The following is an 18353-nucleotide window of genomic DNA, read 5'->3' on the forward strand; positions in this document are numbered from 1 at the left end:
CAGATGAAAGCTTGCTTTAAAAAAAATGGGATTCGCAGACTTGTTTTCAAGGAAATATACAATAATCTTTTATTTTTACCTAATTGAGTTAATATTGTAACGTTAGTCAGATAGCGTTCATATTTGATTCTAAAATGACGAGATTTTGAAACCATATTAACCTTTCCAGATTCTTTTGATCGGTTTTAACTGAGAATAGGTTTTGAACAAAATTGAACAAAGTAACAGCAAAGGTTTTCAAGAATTTATTTCCAAGGTGCTTTTAAATCAGGAAATAGGGTTATACTTCCAATGTTCAAAGTGAATATGAAACCCTCCTTAACAGGTTTACGCATGTGCAGTTTCTCTATGATCTTGATATAAATGACAATGTTTCGGTGTACTCAAGAATGACGTCATCCAATCATTCATTTCGTTTGCCCTCAGTTCACTAAATGTAGTGCCTAAATGCGATGCCACAGTTTTCATTGACTAAGTTTCTATTAATGATTAATATTTCATTAAAAGTTAAAAAATGATTTTTTGTATGAAACAAAAGTAACGTGGAATAATGTTTGGATCGGGACTATGCCATTTTCAGTTTTGCATTTTCATTTTCAAATCACCCGAGCGATCGCGTTGCGGATTATTCGTTATTTGGGTCTGCTGTCGATATTGAAGGATCGTATTATACGAAGAACGATTTAAAGTATCAACAAATAACTGTTAAACACAGATTAAACAATTGAAGAAACGAATCCAAGAGTCTTTGATTTCGACCCATTGATTTTCTAGTATATTTGTATGCCATTGGTTACCAAGACAATTGGCACATCGCAAACGAAAAATGTAGGCCATTGATAGAATTGTCAACGTTTCTTTCTGTAAAGCACGTTCTTCAAACCCCCCCCCCCTTCTCGATCTCATCGGAAGGACTAGGTAAGACCTTGGAGTGAGAGTCTATAGACCAGGTGATAATTGGTAAATAGCTTGGTCAAAAGTTAGTATTCGTTATTGTGAGTTCAAACACAGACATATCCGTTTTGCCAAGACTTTTAGCTTTTGTTAGTTTACATTTAAACACAATGTATAGTACACGGGCACTCGTCGGGCCGATACGATTATCTTGCCTGTGCCTTTTGACAAAGAATTGTTATTTGAAACTTTAATGATTATACTAATTGATAATTCAGACCTCTAGTGGTCTGAGTTGAAAAGTACTGTATTAATTGTTACTTTTGCAGTGACTCCTGCAATTTACAGGTGCTTGGTATTCGCTATTGAAAAATATGTAGACACTGAAAGTAATGGTGGATTCGTAGCATATATTGTCGAATCTGCTAATTAAACAAAATATAGATGTCGCAAGACACACATCAAATCAATCAAAATCAAAATCTGAATACGTGTTCATTTTTGCAAATTTTGACCTAAGTAAGGTTCCATTAACTAACACTTTTTCTGACTTGTATTGGTTTAGAACATGAACATATATAAAATGAATTGTTGCACCTTGTTTTTACCTTGGTGAAATAAAGCTATCAGCTGTTGGAAGATGTAGATAGCCTTCATGGTAGCTTACATTTACAAAAGTATTTTCTAAATCTCTTTATTGCCCATCCCATCGTATGTTACCTAGGAGATAGTGTGTATATGATAGGAATGGCTGCGTTGATGCACGACTTTGATAGACTGTACACACATCGTGCGTTTAGTGGACGTTAAAATACCGACCACAACAGGTAAAAGATACGAGTTGAGTTATATACGATAAAATTGAGATACCACAGTGTAATTTAAAGCAACTGACGATTTTACGAACACGAACAGACTCGACGAGCTACATGGTGAAACAAACAAAGTATGAAACTTGGTAACAGAGAAGATACTACAGTCGTCTCTCCACACACACACCTGTGTCGGCAAAAATATGGCCAGTCTCTTCAAATTTCAATAAATCAGTCTAGTCGTCTCCTGGTTACACTCGACGCCATCTTGTGATCGATCTAGACTGTTTTCATCCACACTTAATTGTTAAAGTGTAGACGTGTATGCATAACATCAATTTTACTCTTTCGAGAAGACTCTGTATCGAAAAACTAGTTTATAAATTTAAAAACTTAACAATCTGAGAGAATTTCGAGGTTGTCTCGAGCGTCTGTATTCCAGTAGATTGTGAGCTTTTAATAGTTCATATACTTTCATGATTTTGATTTTTCATAAAACAAAGACGTGTAGTTCTTTTGAATATGTAAATATTTCGTTAGGAGACAATAATTGCATGAACTGCTCAGCAGGGATCTAGTCTAGGGCTGACATTACGCGTCTGTGCCCTAATATTCACATTGTAAAAGCCATCATACCTGACAAAATACAGGTAAAAACTATATCAAAACGTTATGTAGTCGCATTTATATAAAACCCCAGCATATTTCATCATCGTTATTAACCAACTTTGAGTAAACACATCTAAACGGTATCACTCGACAATTAGTTCACTGGATTTAAATACATTTAGTTCCCCTTTTTTCTTCAATTTCCTGGTGGATGCAGTTTTAATTTAGAGATACAACGCAATGAGTATATAGCAAAGGTATCAGATTAATTTCAAGCTTATGCTTCTTACAGTTACAAGGAATTGATTCGGCCCATGACGTAACTATTTAGAGTGTTTTAGGGTTGCAGGTTAATTTCAGTTGGTATTAATTTAATACCGATATGGTCTTGTTGTTTGTGAGTTTAGTGAACCAAAGTCAACTAAACCGTAGTCAACTGACATCGTATATGTGCTTGAACTTTACACCACGAAAACTCTTTCACAAAAAAATGTCAATTTCACGTCTGACTTCATGAAATCCACACAACGTATAAATATTTATCTATCGGTCGATGTGTAATAAATACCGCCTTTTTTGTTAACTTCTGAACTTACCGTAAATTCTTAACATTTCGCTCACAGCAAAATATCCACGAATATCTGGTTTTCCTTTAATGTAATCGAGGTTGCTTTTGACTTGATCTTTGGCAGTTGGAGCGTCATTTTGGGTAGAGCTAGCAACCTCACATACCGTTACTTTTTTCTCTGTAGCGTTCTCCATAGTGTCGGAACCTCCCCAATCACACACACCGCCAGCGTTTGGCATAACACAGGGGGAACTCTCGTTGACTAGGAGTATGCCAAGTGTTTCAAATCAATATAAATCGTAGTAATGAGAGCAAATTCGACATCTAAGTTTCCATCAACTTCCAGTAAACCTCTGTGAGCGATTTCATGGGTCGCAGTATTCGTCTTTGTTGCTATTTACTTCCAGGTGGAATGGTGATGAATATTCTCTCTATCTATAACCAGTCAATGAAGTACGAGAACTAACAGGTAGTCCTGAAGAGTAATACTCCAAGTTGGTCACCTGGTGGTGTTGTCGTATTATCTGGACGTTCTAGGTGACAGTGGCAGTAGTAACAGCAACGTTGATAGGTTGGTTGCGATATGTTATTTCCCATGACATGTCAAACAGTACACTGCGTTTCTAGTCTGTGCAGGAATTTATGATAATCATAATCTCTGTAGATCGGTGTCAGTTCACAGGTTTTAGACCTTGCCTCATTACCCTCCGTCTTCTAACCCTCACTATGGCTGAGAGATACTTCCCTTCCTAAATTTGAAACGACAAGACCATTCGTAGTCCCAATTTTTTGAAATATTCTCTAAGCTAATCTTCGCAAATCACACCAAAAGAAAATCGGAAGTGGCTCTTTGAATGTTCAGCTTTTCATGATAAAAAAGTGCATAAAAGAAATCAGTTACGCTCGACCTGGCTTTAAAAAACAGAAAAAAAATCAGTAGGCAATAAAACATACGGATTATTTCAAAATTGCAAGTACAAAAAAATATAAAAGTAGGCTAGCCGATTGTTAGAGTTCCTTCGGGGTTTTCATCCAAGACTGCCAATATCATGCACCAGCTGTACTGCGCTGTACTTGGATAACTCAAGCCTTGAACTCGTACCTCCGATAACAAATGGATTGGTCTGTAAAAACGTTCCTGACTTCACAGCGACATATAATATAGAACGAACCACTCTGTATAGAATATCACCAACGTCGCTCCGTCGATTTGCAAATACGTATATTGCTGTCGACTAGACGAACTAGTCACTGGAAACGGACAGGTGTTGAAAGTGTCGGTATCTTGACAATTCCAGTTTAGGCAAGGCGCTAATGCGGGTCACTAATCGTTTTGTAACTTTGATTACTTGTCCATACATGTGTATAGCAACCTGTTGGCTCAGTGAAGGCACTGCATTCAATCGCGGTAGTATTTATGAACATAATACCTTCGTACTTATATATCAGAATACAATCAGGGTTTGTTTGTACGTGGGCAAGTTCTGCTATGCAGCTATCGAGTGCAGTGCATTGAGGCAGTCAAATATCCAAGCATTCGTTAAACTGCATTTCATTTAAATTCCGATAAATTAATGATGTATTCAATTGGCTCTTCCCCGTTTCCCTGTACCTGGTTACCGTTTTGTCATCAACTAATCATATGTATAATTATTTTGGTAGGGACAGCTAAAACACAATTACATATGAATACCACTGAAAAATGGCGATCAATGTCGAGGATGGGTTTGTAGAATTCCAAAGCAATGACATCAGTGACATTTATAAAGTTAAAAGTGTAGACTAATCCTTTTAGTGGTAATTGTTGGTTTGATATCAAGGGGTCAAGGGGTCAACAATCAGGTCAAATGCCATGTGAACATAAGAATTTCTTTAGAAGATTTACTGATAAACTCTCGGGGTTTTGGATGGGCACTTAGACATGTGGACGCAAGACGTCTTTCGACTTTGGGATATGAACACCTGTTGCAGTTGGTTTGCGCACGACGCACATTGACAACAGCAATAATCTGAGACGGGCTATGAGCTGAGCTGAGCTGAGCTGAGCTGACTATTGATGTGTGTACAGGCCCGAGTTTTAATATAAAATTTGAGACACGCACTGTCAATTAATTATGAATGTCTGAAAACAGTGCTCGTGTCAGACACCTGAATATAAAATGACACCAATGGCAACATTCTAAGCTTTCTGACTCACTTGTTGTAAATGAGAGAATAAACTACCCAAATTTTGCCAGACATTCTTCGACAGAAATGGTAGTCACTGGGGAGACCCTAATTTGTATTGCAATTATTTTGTCACCAACCAACAAACAGACGTGTTGTCAGTTTTGCTTGTTTTATTTCTTTTCAACGACTTCTATTTTAATACAGGCACTAAGCCACCTCGTGACAGGATACATATCAACTTTACAAGCAATCTTTACAGACACATTACATTTGCGTTTAACGAAACCTCCTAGACTAGACGGTCTTTCACGTCTTCTTTTCTCCGTTCGGCCTCTAGTAAACCCCCCCCTCTAGTAAGCCCCTCCTAGCCTGACAGATGCAGTCGTTGTTTCCGCTTATATCTCACCAACGACGTGGGTAGCGAGTGGTTACATAAGCGGACCAACAACTGTAACCCCCTCCGCTCCCCTCCCTTCCCTTCCCTTCCCTTCCCCTACATGTCCACATTCCACGTCATTCTTAATGCTTTAAGGTGTATTCGAAGATTGAAATAATTTTCAAATTCATCAATATTAAAACTGATCAGTATCTGCCCATAGTTTGGAGATTTTACAAGATTTTAGAGTACATAAATAAAAATAAAAACTAGATAGATGAACATGCAATGATCTGCGACATTCTTGGCCGAGGAATTTGAAAATACCTTTATATTGGTCCGAAACATCGCCACTTACACAATACTAAATTGTTGAGATTTTAGACCTAAGAAAGTTTCGGCAAAACAATACTATCTTTGGGCTGAAAGGCGGTTTGTTAAGCATGAAACACGTACTTTTGGCATGAAAGAGGACTTCTGTAACATTGGCGTACACAGACAAGGGAGATATTGTCTGTGATTGGCAGTAGTGAAAGCTTTGCTATAAGGCGATGTACAAGTATGCCATCAATGTCCCCCTGTAGGTGATACATTCTAATTAAGAGACGATGACATCGGTAGCTGTATTAGGTGTCAGTCAAATTTAATCAAAATGACAACTTTGTTCATTTGGTTCATTCACTGTCTTTAAATCGTAGCATAATAGATTACAGTAATACAGATGCCAGGAGAGGACTTCTTGAAATGCTAGGATACCATTTGGTTCAATAGTATCACTAATATAATTCAGTGCCTGTAACGAATATTTTATCTCTCACCACAGGGAGATGAGGCTTAGTTAGTTATGTTTACGAAAATACACAAAACAAGCAAGCAAGCAAACAAACAAACAAACAAACAAACAAACAAATAAACAAACAACAACATATAGACACGGTCGAACGTGAACGACAATAGTGACCATTTCACATATAAGAAAACATATTATATTTCTTGTTGCATAGAAACGTTGTTAATATTGATTTGTTATTACCCTGTCGTTCATGTTTGTGTTTTAAATGTAGTTGTTTGTTTATTTTTGTTTTTTATGACTAAGTCTGAGCCGTGGCATGTACCCTCACTTAACAGCTGAGTATTTCTTTGAGAAATAAAGGGCAAAAGACAGGTTTATTATTATAATTACAAGGCATGTCTTACCATTATTAGAGAGGGTACATTGGTATATAGAGCACTTTTTTGTGTATACATTTTGAATTTCATGACTGCCGCATTTACAAGCTGTAATCTCCAAGAGATATGAAAATCCATTTTTTTTATTCAATTAGTAAAGTTTTTAAAGTCACTCGCATAGATCTCTCAGAAGAGTGTTTTTATTTCATTGTGTCAAGCATTTGTTTATGGATTAAACTTGTCTTTTGCCTTTTATTTTACACTTAGTCCCTTTTTGTGTGCTGTTATTTTCTTTACTTTATTGCAATTTTTTAAACTTCAGTCTGTACAACGCGCTGAGACGCATGTGTAGCGCGTTTTCTTACAAGAAATAAAATAATAATAATAAAATAATATTTGGTACAAAACAACACCTACATTTACAAAATAGCATTTGACTCGAGGTATAACATTTTTCCTACAATTTTAATTAATAATATACTTTCCCACCCACGTAATTTCAATAGTATGAGGATTTAAGCTCTGAAGGCGGGGTTAATCTCGAAATGTCACGTTTGTGTCAAGTATTTTTGGACTGAGGACATTTTATCTTACGAAGTTTTGACTTGAAGTAGTTTAGAAAGGTTGTGCAACAAGACGTGCCATATACTGGGTATTCGTACACAGCACTGCTCACTAGTGTACTTCTGTACAGAGATGTACATAAGAGCCAGTAGCCAGCAAAAATAACCACCTTTTCCGCAATTTCTTGCTGGCTACTTTTTTTCAGTAATCTGTGTTACTTCAATCAGCAAGCTTATTTTACCATTCATGGGTCTCCCTTGTAGATATTGCCACCTACTTTCCTGATTTTCCATGCTACTTTTAATATTAACTACATCCCTGGTGTACCATTTTGACATGCTACTAATGACACATGGCAATTTCTTGTGATTCTGCTATGTACCTAAGTTTGGCATTCCCTTATCCCTTGCCAGGTGGTAACACATTTATTATTATTATAAAAATCAATCAATCAATCAATCAATCAAGTCATTTATAAATTAAAGTGCCAGTATCCAATACCAAGTAGAGTTCAGAGGTGCTGTACAATTATGTGTTGAAAGGCCCACTGAAAATATTTTAAGGTTCTTTTTAAAATAGCAAGCTGTGAGCTTTACACATATTTCTAGAGTTAAAGTGTTCCAGAGATGTGCAGTTCTGCATGCGAAAAGGCACGCCCACCAAATGAAATGAGTTTAGACTAGCAACAAACTTTACTTTTATCAGATGGAACACTGCTATTTACTGATATCAACATGTTGGTAGGAAATGCTGTATAATGTAAAAAAAAGAAGTGTCACACATACTGGACCATGGTCACTACAGGATGTGATACACCATGTCATTTATACACCACTTTGGTTACTCACTATTACTTCAAAAACTCATGATTTGTCGATTTGTCATATTTGTGGAATGTCATTTTTGGGGGGGATAGATTATATATTCACGGTACTCAAACCTGACAATGTAGGAAAAGTTGTGATCATCCTAGGAATACATACAGAATCTCTGGCAGTCAATTAAAAGAAACAACTTTATTACATTACATTGTTTTGGTGTAGTCCCAAACAAATCATACATCTCAAATTAAAAAGCTTTACAATGTAAGGGATACAATCATGTAAATTAGAATACATATTGACAGCCAAGGTCTGGAAACTGATAATAAACTTGAATTCCGAGGGGATTTCACCGGGATGGCAATTTACAGATCAGAAGCTAACTAACTCTGCTGGTAACAATGGATTTCACAAGGAGTGACAAACTTGCAGGATTGGCCATAATTTGTAAAAAAAATCATGTTAATAAATAAATGAACGACATGGATTTCTGAGACAACAGACAAGATTATTATGAATACTGTACATTCATTTGTACATTGAATGAGACTTGTAGCCTTGTATTGTAACAGTTTGGACATGTCCATGTATTTGACTTGAGCTATAATGCCCTAAGTGAATGGGAAAGACTATACATTGTAGAGTAAAACTTAAGCTATCTACCAAATGAAAGATATACAAATACTGGTGCTAGTGACCACTGTACAGTAAAAAAAAACAATTGTTTCTCAGGTAAACATTGGATATAAAATGGCTTGTTATTTTAATAGTAGAATTCATCAGTTTCTCACATAATTACTACAATTAAATGGAACTTATCAGTAATCTATGCATTCAATTTTAAAACTTTGGTACAAATTGTAAAAATGAAATGGTTGGTGCCAAATATGCCGTTAACTGATAATGTGTCATACACTGACACAGTCATGTGAGAAACTGTGATAGTCATGTGATGTGGTTGCAGAATTCAGAGAATTGTGAAAGGTCATGGGAGAACAATTGTAGTTTTGTGTTATGGCTGGATTGAAAACAAGGAATGTATAAGTAGAAGATAAAATGTACAAAACTTGATGCAACAAGTACTGAAAGAATATTTACAAATGATAAAGTAACAAAGATAGAAACATAGAGATAGAAAGAACTGAACGCTGAAAGAAATATTGGAAACCTGGGTTGTTGTGACAGTCACGGTATGGGTGGCACAAAGGCAAAAGATATCAAAATAAAACTTTCAAATTTTGTCGAAGTAAATTCTAATAGTAAAAATTTAACAATGAACTTATGATATACAACTATTTACAAATTTCATGGTAATATTAGTGGTGTATTCACTCAGTTGCTTGTTACAAGGTAGACAATGAATACATCCTAACAGACGTATCAATACCATCTAGACATAGGAAATGGAGAGAAGTGTTTCAAAAACTCTTAGACTATTATTCTGTTTATGATAACCTAAGCAACTTTTCATTGGTCAATTATTTAAATACAGTATTTTTGACTTGTTTTAAAGCTGTATTGGACACATCAGCTGGACTCAATCACTTCCTGGTGGTCATTTCATTATTACACTTCCTGTTCCTGAGGTTCTTCTGCATTGGCTTCAGCTACTAATACTTCTCTGTTTTCATACGTCCAGAAACCGTTTAGGTCAATCAAAATACTTGTCACTGTTTCTCCTTGCCCACTGTTAAAGTTGAAAAAACAAACATCAAAGAGAATAAATGAATAAATAGCTTACTTTAGGTTTCAAATATTACATAGCAAATTGTGAAGTTTCACACTGATTTTAATACAGTGTTCTCCCCAGGGTAGATTATCAGGATGGTGATAAATTTGCATAATAATTTACATATCATTAACATTGTAATTTTTGTAATGATCAGCATATAATATGCATGTGTTCAACATAGAAACATACTCTGACATACACACATGGACATTTGGATCAACCATTTCTCTTCATGTGAAAGTATTAATATTGTAATATTGTCATTCAAAGATTACCAAAGCTCAAGGACTGTAGGACACTTTTGAAGTATGGTAGAAAGCTGCCAAGCATGGCAACCTGGGTGGCAAGGATGGTGTTAACACTGTGCTTTCTCTATAGTGGAGAGAACACTGTAATATTGTTTGTAGTGAAATGTATGTCAACAGGAAATTGTAATATACAAAAGTCTTACACATATCAAAATGTTCTGCTATGGTTTGGGAACACCTGGTAACAGAGGAGTGGGGTGAGGGAGGGGGCTGATAAAATTTTGTACAGAAGTTCATACCTACATGAATAATTTTAGTAGGGAACTTTGGTAAATTAACTTGGGTAAATTATTAAGTAGATTATACCTTTTACTTCTTACTCCCCTTTACAAATAAGTCTGTATTAATAACATAGAGATAATAGCACATACCTGTTAATCAAGTCTTGAAGAGCTATTTTCAAAGGATCATCTGGCTTTACCATGTCAAAAATTTCATCTTTAACATCTGCAAATGATACAGGTTCCTGGCCATGCACCTTCATCTGTTCTTGAATGGCCTGTAGAGATGTGGAATGTCACTATTAGATCTACATGGTCATTAAGAACGTGCAAACGTGCCATCTTGAATGATGCATTATGGGAAGTATATCATTTCATTGATAACATAAATAAAATCATCGTTATTAACAATCTGTCACTAGTTTGTACCTTAGACAGTCACTAGTGACTCTACTGTCTATGTTTGTAACCACAAATAACATAGGTTCGGTTACCCAGACCAGAGGAGTTAGGGATTACCACAAGTACAAATAACCAAAGGTCATTTGTATCTTGGCATGCTGAAGTTTGATGACGATTGTTATTTTTTACCAATTTTTTTGTTTATTTGTTGCATAGGGCATAGATAAGGGTGTGAGCATTTCCTAGGCAAACATTAAAAGGTGTGTTTTTTAAAAGTACCTGTTACATCATTATTGATATCAGCATGTGCTAGTAACCCAAACTATTCCCAAACATTTTCCAATAAGTTTGTTGCTGTAATGACATGTTTGTAATGACAAGTTAAAACAGTACTATCAGATCTGACAGCACAACTTACCCTGAAGAAGTAGTTCAGTGCAAAGACATTGAGGTATCCTCTCCCCTGCACATCCAACAGTTTAAAAATATACTGCAAAGCTTGAGGTTCTTTACGGTTTTCTAAAGCTAGGACAAAATCTAAGTATGTCTTGTAATCCTGTGGAATAAAATCATAAAGGTGAAAAATTTAAAATCGTAATCATTAAAGTGGTACAAACTTAGTAAAGTGGTTTTTTTGACAGGGTGGAAATACTTACATATAACCTGAATTAATTTCTTCTCAATAAACCAGTAATGTTAAAATCCAGTTTTGCTCAACTTGTGGTTATGTATGTATAACCAAATACCACTTGTAGACAGAGGAATTTATGTTAATGCACACCTTTGATGGCAGTAAAATCTTCTTCTGGTATTGTTGGCACAGTAAATGGTATGAGAGAGATTTTCTAGATATTTTAGTATGCACCAAGCTCTTTGTTGGAACTAATTGTTATTAATCATACAGTACACAACACAAGAGAGAGTGCTGGAGTGAGATTGAAGCCTTTTTCTATTAAGGTTCATGGAAAAAATACAATCTTCCAAATTATAAGGTGATAGGGCTTTTACTGTATACACACCAAAACTGTGGAATCATCTTCCATCCGACCTTTGGTTGATAGACAAATTCGAATAATTCAAGGAAAATCTTAAAACATTCATATTTTGTCAATGTTATTGTTGAAGTGGTTGTGTCTTAATTTTTAAGGGTTTCTAATGTGTCCTGTATTGTTTCTTTTGTTGTTTTTAATCAAACTGTTGTAATTTTATGATGTGATGTGCTTGCTTAGCAGTTTCTTTATGTATTTTTTCTCTGTATCATGTTTTTTTTTTTTTTTTTAAATTTTGATTTGTTATGTGCAGACCTTTGACACATGACCAATGGTTCTAATTACTTATGACTAATGTTTCACCAATTCTGGTCGACAGGCTTTCTCAAACTGTTTCTACAACCATGTTATTGCCATTGTGCTGCCAAATGGTAAAGTCAGCTAACGGACAGTTGAGACAAAACCTGTCAACCTGAACAGGTGAAATATTACTAAGAAGTATTTAGAATCCTAGGTCATGTAACAAGAACTAATTTATTACAAAATTTAACTTGACAGTAAACACATTTCTTGGCATTACTCATAAAACTAACTGTATGTTACAATCTATGATAAAAACACAACACTGTCATACATTTTCTAAATTGGTTTATAAACCTACCATTTCACCATCGTAGGTAAGACATTCCTGGAAAACTCTTTCAAGGAACACATCTGTTAATGTACCAGTGCCATATCTGGACAGTTCTTCCTTACTCAGCATACCATTATGGTCTTTATCTAAATTCAAGTACTGACCTAATGACGAAAAGGTAAACAAGAAAAACACTGGTTTAACTATAGATGTCATATACTTCATAAATTTTATCATTCTGTTAACCTTGTGAACTACAGTCAGGAGGTGTGCTAAATTTTCAAAAGATCTGGCTTACTATCTTCACCATAACCATCAGTCAGATTCAATTCTAGAGGTCTAGATGTTATAACTACAGTTTTCATAATTGATACAGTGAACAATTTCTAATTATCTATCTTACAACTTAAGGCCACCATATGTATTTTCAATGGATGATCACAATTTGTAAGCATCTATCTTACCATACACCCTGAGAGCTGACGGAGCTGAAAACCAGTTAGAGTCTTGTGCATCTTTTGGTAAATCTTCATCTCTTAATTCTAGTAAATCGTCTAAGAAACTGCAGGCTAAGATATCCTGGATTTTGATTTTACCTGGTTATGGTTGAATGAAAAAAAGATACTTCAAAGTTCAGTGAACAATCACACACACAAACATACACATATATAATGTATACATGCACATGCACACACATATACTATACTACGACACACACACACACACACACACACACACACACACACACACACACACACACACACACACACATGATGTGAACCAAACAACAAATACATTTTTTGTGGTTAACCATAGGTGACAAGTATGTTACAGAAATGTACAGTGGTACGTTGATTTCTAAAGCCTTTAGTGAGGACATATCATGTAACACTGTTACTCTTTACACATTGTGATTATTTATATAAACTAGTACATGATGTAACAGCACATCAAAGTACTGTTTTATATTTACCTGTACGCATTGGATCCAGAAAAAAGAAGAACTTCCTGACAGCTGTACAGACATAGAATGAATAAAAGGACTTTTCTAAACCATCTAACTGAGGAAGAGTAGGTATCAGTTCAAGAATATAATTCTCCAAGTCCTGCAAGGCAAAAGTTACAAAAAAATATGAATACTACAATACCTCATCACTGGTAAAATACAATGTTTTCTCTACAATCAGGAAACCATAGAAGAGATAACTGGTAAAAAGTGACATAGACTTCTGTATCATGTACCATAATTTGGATCGATGAGTAACATAAGTAAAATGCCTAGGATTCTCACATAGATTTTACCTACTTACAATCCATAACAAATGCACTGAGATACCTTCAGCATTGATATAGTACATGTTAACAAACGGTTTTCAAAACATGTGACAAATCAAATTTATAAGTGATTACTTAGCTCTATATAACCTTTATCCATTCAGGAGACAAATAAAAATAACAACTTACAGATTCTTTGAGATAGCCTTGACCGGCCACATCATACAGACTGAGGCCTATCCTGGTTTGGTGTAGCCATACTTTCCTCATAACATAATTGAAGAATTGCATGATGGAGATCCTACCATAGGGATCTGTTTGTTGTAGCTTGGCAAATACTGTAGCAGTAAAGAAGGGCCTGTAATAAAAAAATGAATAGAGATAATTATGAGATGTACTGACAGTTAGTTTGACAATCATTCAAATGATAATATTGATCATATAAAAATAATGATTGTATATATTGCAGAAATTCAGAACAGCTGATTTAATCTCACCCCAGTCTGTAAGATACAGACATTCATGCCACGCTATCAGCCAACACTCGTGTCTGATAGGGCTGAACAACACGACATATGTCTTACAGTCTAATCTCACCCGAATGAAAATATTTACAAAGATGTTTACAGATTACAGTTTACTAGTATTGATTTCCAAGTTTGTCTCCAAAGTTTAGTTCACTTGTTGAAGTTTTCAAGAAAGTAGATGAAGATTTTATGATATATCGTGTTGGGATACTTATAACAATAACTGTGACTGTCCATCTGCCCTAAATGAATAGACAAGCAGTTTTCTGCTTTTTTTTGTGTGTGTGTAGCTTTTCAGGGATACAGGCACTGCAGCACATCAATTTTGCGTTTGAATGAGTCCATGTAAATACCTGCAAATTTTAACTATGATACAATGCACATATTCAAATTACTAACTATTGTAGTAGTCATATTCCAAAATACATTGGACTTGTATTCCACCAGACAAGGTGACTAATAAGTGTGTGTACCCTTGTGTTTATTGCAGGTATTATCTCAAAGTTTTAGTGTAACATAAAGGCCCACTTTAGCAAAGGATTAAAATTTACGTGTGAAAAACAGTTGCTTGGCAGAGCTTTAGAAAAAGTTGGGCCAGAGCAAATGAAAAATCCTATGTAATCCTTATAGCTCCATTGATAAGATAACACTAATGTGAGAACCTGGGATTGAAACCCTGGCCTTTAAACAATGTCTATCACTGTTACAGCAAGTGTGGAGACAAAGTTGGAAACCAATTCTAGTAATCTATCAACATCTGTGTAAACATTTTATACACAATCAGGTGTAATATTCATAATAGGCCTTTCCAAAATTTACCATGGTGGCACTCTACTTCCTGTCTGTGGGGGGTATACATGATATAGGTTACTTACTTCATCATAAAGCATTTTTGCTTTCTTCGATGTCTGAACAATACAAAAAACATCCCTGATTTACACTTCTACAGAATTATACCAAGGGACAAAGCTCTTACGAAACGGTACTATGAGGTGATGATACCCCCAATTGAGCGAGGGCGCTGTATTCTCAATTTCCTGTTTGTAGTCTGGAATGGCCTATTACCAGGATAGACTATGTCTGATGACCAACCACTTGAGTGTTTAAATCACAGTGATAGTTTGTCCATAATTATGAATTGATTGTCTCATGTAACATATGTATATGATTATATGCATACCTGCATTTAGGACCAGCTTCTTCAGCAACTTTGAGGAAATCTTCATAGTTGATCATTTGATCCTCACCAACTAATGGAGGTGTATGATGTTTGTCAAGTAGGAACCATAAATTCTGAAGAAGAAAAAATAGCAGAATTTTCATTGAAAGACTCCATTCACTTGATATAACACTGAAAGGATTATTCACGACTGAAGTGACTTTTCTCACAAACGGTACTTTCCTAGGTCTTAAATAATGTGCAGTAGCAGTTTGTATTTGTTGAACTTGAAGTCAACTTACTTGTAGTTCATCATTGTCAAGTAACTCACGACTTCGTCTTTGGAGAAACACAGCTCTGTGATAGAGAGGAAACAAGAAGTACAATGGTTATTATGACAGAGCGCCCTCAGTGGCAGGACGTACCAAATTCCAAGTTGAAATCATTGCATGGTTGCAGCTATCAATTTAGTTGGATTAATCACACCAACAACTCTTGTTTTTGTTCTGACACAATGACCTTCAAAGTTCTTTGAACTTTCTATAAGTTATTGGTGTACTGTAAGAGTTTCACATCTGTTAGTCTGTATGGTACGCCGTGATGGGGCGCCCTCACACATCGGTCAAGAGGAGGCTGGTGAAGGTAGAACGACACGACTTATCTTGAAGTCTACACATCTATGTAACATACTATTGTTAATAGGACAATGTCACTGATAGCTCTAGGCTGATAGTGGATATGATAACAAGTGCATGAAGGAAGGACAAATGAAAGATGTTTTTTGGAAAAAATCTGTGGGTACAATCTAAACAGCCATGTCATTATGGAACAATAGTGGAAATATCTCTCATCATAACATGACATGACATGCCATAACAACATACAACACAACATAACATAACATAATGTCACATAACATAAAATAACTTCGCATAACAGAACAACCCACCTCGATTCTTCTCTCAATTTCTGTAAAAGCACTTCATCCTCTGCAGGTAACTGAAAAAAAATCAACATACCTTTCATCAACATTATTAATATAACCTAATATTATGATAAGTTAATGCACTGATGACATCTGAGTGATTCCAACGAAAGCTATGTAGTCGCTTCAAAAAAATAGATTCCAATATGGTAACTTCACTTATTGATAGATGATATTTTTATTTTTTCTTCATAAAATCGCACAACTAAAACATGAAAGATAAAAACTAGTCTGGGGTTCATTAGAAGTCACAACCTAGAGGATATCAAAGATTTACCTTGTAATAAAACCTTGGGATTGATATGTAACTGTCATGATTCTGTTTAGTGGATCCTCTACATTTATTGTATATTTTGTTAAATTCTTCAGTTTCTTCTGCTTTGATTTCACTCTCACTGCGTCTTCCTATTATCACAAACAAATATTACATCAGAAGTCATAGTACCAGATACTGCATATGTAGCTGCAATATTTGTAGCGTTTGCTGTGATTTTGAGGTTTTTTTCTACTGTTTTTGTGCTTTTTGTCATTCTGATGTTTAACTGGAAGCAGATGCTACAATTCCTATAACATAAATACAAATAGGCAGAAGCGATTTAGATCTGAATTGCAAAGTTGGGTGAATTTTTCTGCTAAATTACGACGTACCTGCCAAAGAATTGGACATTTTCTAACTCCAACATTAATTATGGTGCCTTCAAGACCCAAGAAATGTTCAGAGGTACCCCAATCCCGTAAAAAACAGCAAAAGTAGCAACGCATGCAGCATTTTGAAATGGGTAGTACGCTTACATCTTGTTTTCAGTGTGATATCATCTATTTAGTATTTGCGTTTACGTTACAGGAATTGTAGCGTTTGCTTCCAAACATAGGAACAACAAAAAGCCCAAAAAACAACAGAAAAAAACAATAAATCACAACAAACGCCACAATTATTGCAGCTACTGCATTAGCTGCAATAATTGTAGCGTTTTGTTGCGGTTTTGAGGGTGTTTTCATCTGTTTTGGTGACTTTTTAAGTTTTTGTGTTTAACCCGCACCTAACAATTATTGTAGCTACTGCATTAGCTGCAATAATTGTAGCGTTTTGTTGCGGTTTTGAGGGTGTTTTCGTCTGTTTTGGTGACTTTTTAAGTTTTTGTGTTTAACCTGTTAGGTGCGGGTTAAACACAAAAACTTAAAAAGTCACCAAAACAGATGAAAACACCCTCAAAACCGCAACAAAACGCTACAATTATTGCAGCTACTACTGCATATGCTAATATAAATAATTATATACACGTACACACACATACACATAATATATATAATATTATCTACCAAAAAATTAACAATAACAAAAACTCATCAAATGCTACTATTTGAATTGAAAAATCTGAAAAAAGCTCTTTAACTGTATATTTTCCCTTTTTACTTGAACATTTTAGGCTTCATGGAGAGGAGCATGAAAGATCTGCATGGGAAAAAACTGTATGACAGAAGATTTTGAAATTAAATAGACCCGTAACGTTCATTGCAACAATGCAAGTGACAAGTACCAACACGTACGTACGTAGACAGAATGGTCTGAAAATAGCCACTTTGACGATCAATATGTTCTAAACAGTGTACTCTACATAAAATCAAAATCGCTTTCCGTGCCGAAACTGTATTTAATCATTAATTGTCATGATGAGTGGCGAAAGTGTGTAAACGAAATATATCAGAAATGTGTTGTTTGGGACACAAGTCACAACGCAGTGCTAGTGATCGCACACGGTGTAAACATTAGATACGAATCAAGTTCGAGAGTGTAGTTTTCATTACATACCTTTGGCAGTTTCTTTCTTGGCGTTATAATCTTTTAGTTTTTTAACCCATTCCATTATTACCCTGTGTATGCACAACAGTTACATGATATTGGAGGTGACGAAAATGTAGATAGTGACTCAAGTTTTCGAAATGAAATGAATGCCGTTTCCGGAAACGAGAAAGGACGATGGGAATGCTCTGAGATGTTAAACGTTTCTTGATTGGGCCATATGAATTCGATGACCAATCAAAGAAGTCGTCTTACAGGCATTTTATATCCCTAAGTCAGAGGTCAAAGGATGAGGTCCCAGTCATTTTTCACGTGTTGTTAATGTAAGTGTTGCAAA

General features: G+C 35.4%; 1 protein-coding gene across 1 annotated transcript; it reads right to left on the reverse strand.

The window, feature by feature from the left end:
- Positions 1 to 8210: 8210 nt before the first annotated feature.
- On the reverse strand, positions 8211 to 18153 carry LOC144450116 (serine/threonine-protein phosphatase 2A regulatory subunit B'' subunit gamma-like). Its single transcript, XM_078140687.1, has 12 exons — positions 18026 to 18153; positions 16493 to 16620; positions 16180 to 16229; positions 15533 to 15587; positions 15252 to 15364; positions 13734 to 13902; positions 13243 to 13375; positions 12734 to 12865; positions 12297 to 12433; positions 11065 to 11202; positions 10395 to 10522; positions 8211 to 9670 (listed from the first exon to the last, which is right to left on the reverse strand). The coding sequence occupies exons 1-12, from the start codon at positions 18078 to 18080 to the stop codon at positions 9550 to 9552; spliced, it is 1359 nt and encodes a 452-aa protein (XP_077996813.1). The 5' UTR covers positions 18081 to 18153; the 3' UTR covers positions 8211 to 9549.
- Positions 18154 to 18353: the final 200 nt, after the last annotated feature.

Source organism: Glandiceps talaboti, chromosome 2, assembly GCF_964340395.1.
Source record: "Glandiceps talaboti chromosome 2, keGlaTala1.1, whole genome shotgun sequence".
NCBI classification, from domain to species: Eukaryota; Metazoa; Hemichordata; class Enteropneusta; family Spengelidae; genus Glandiceps; species Glandiceps talaboti.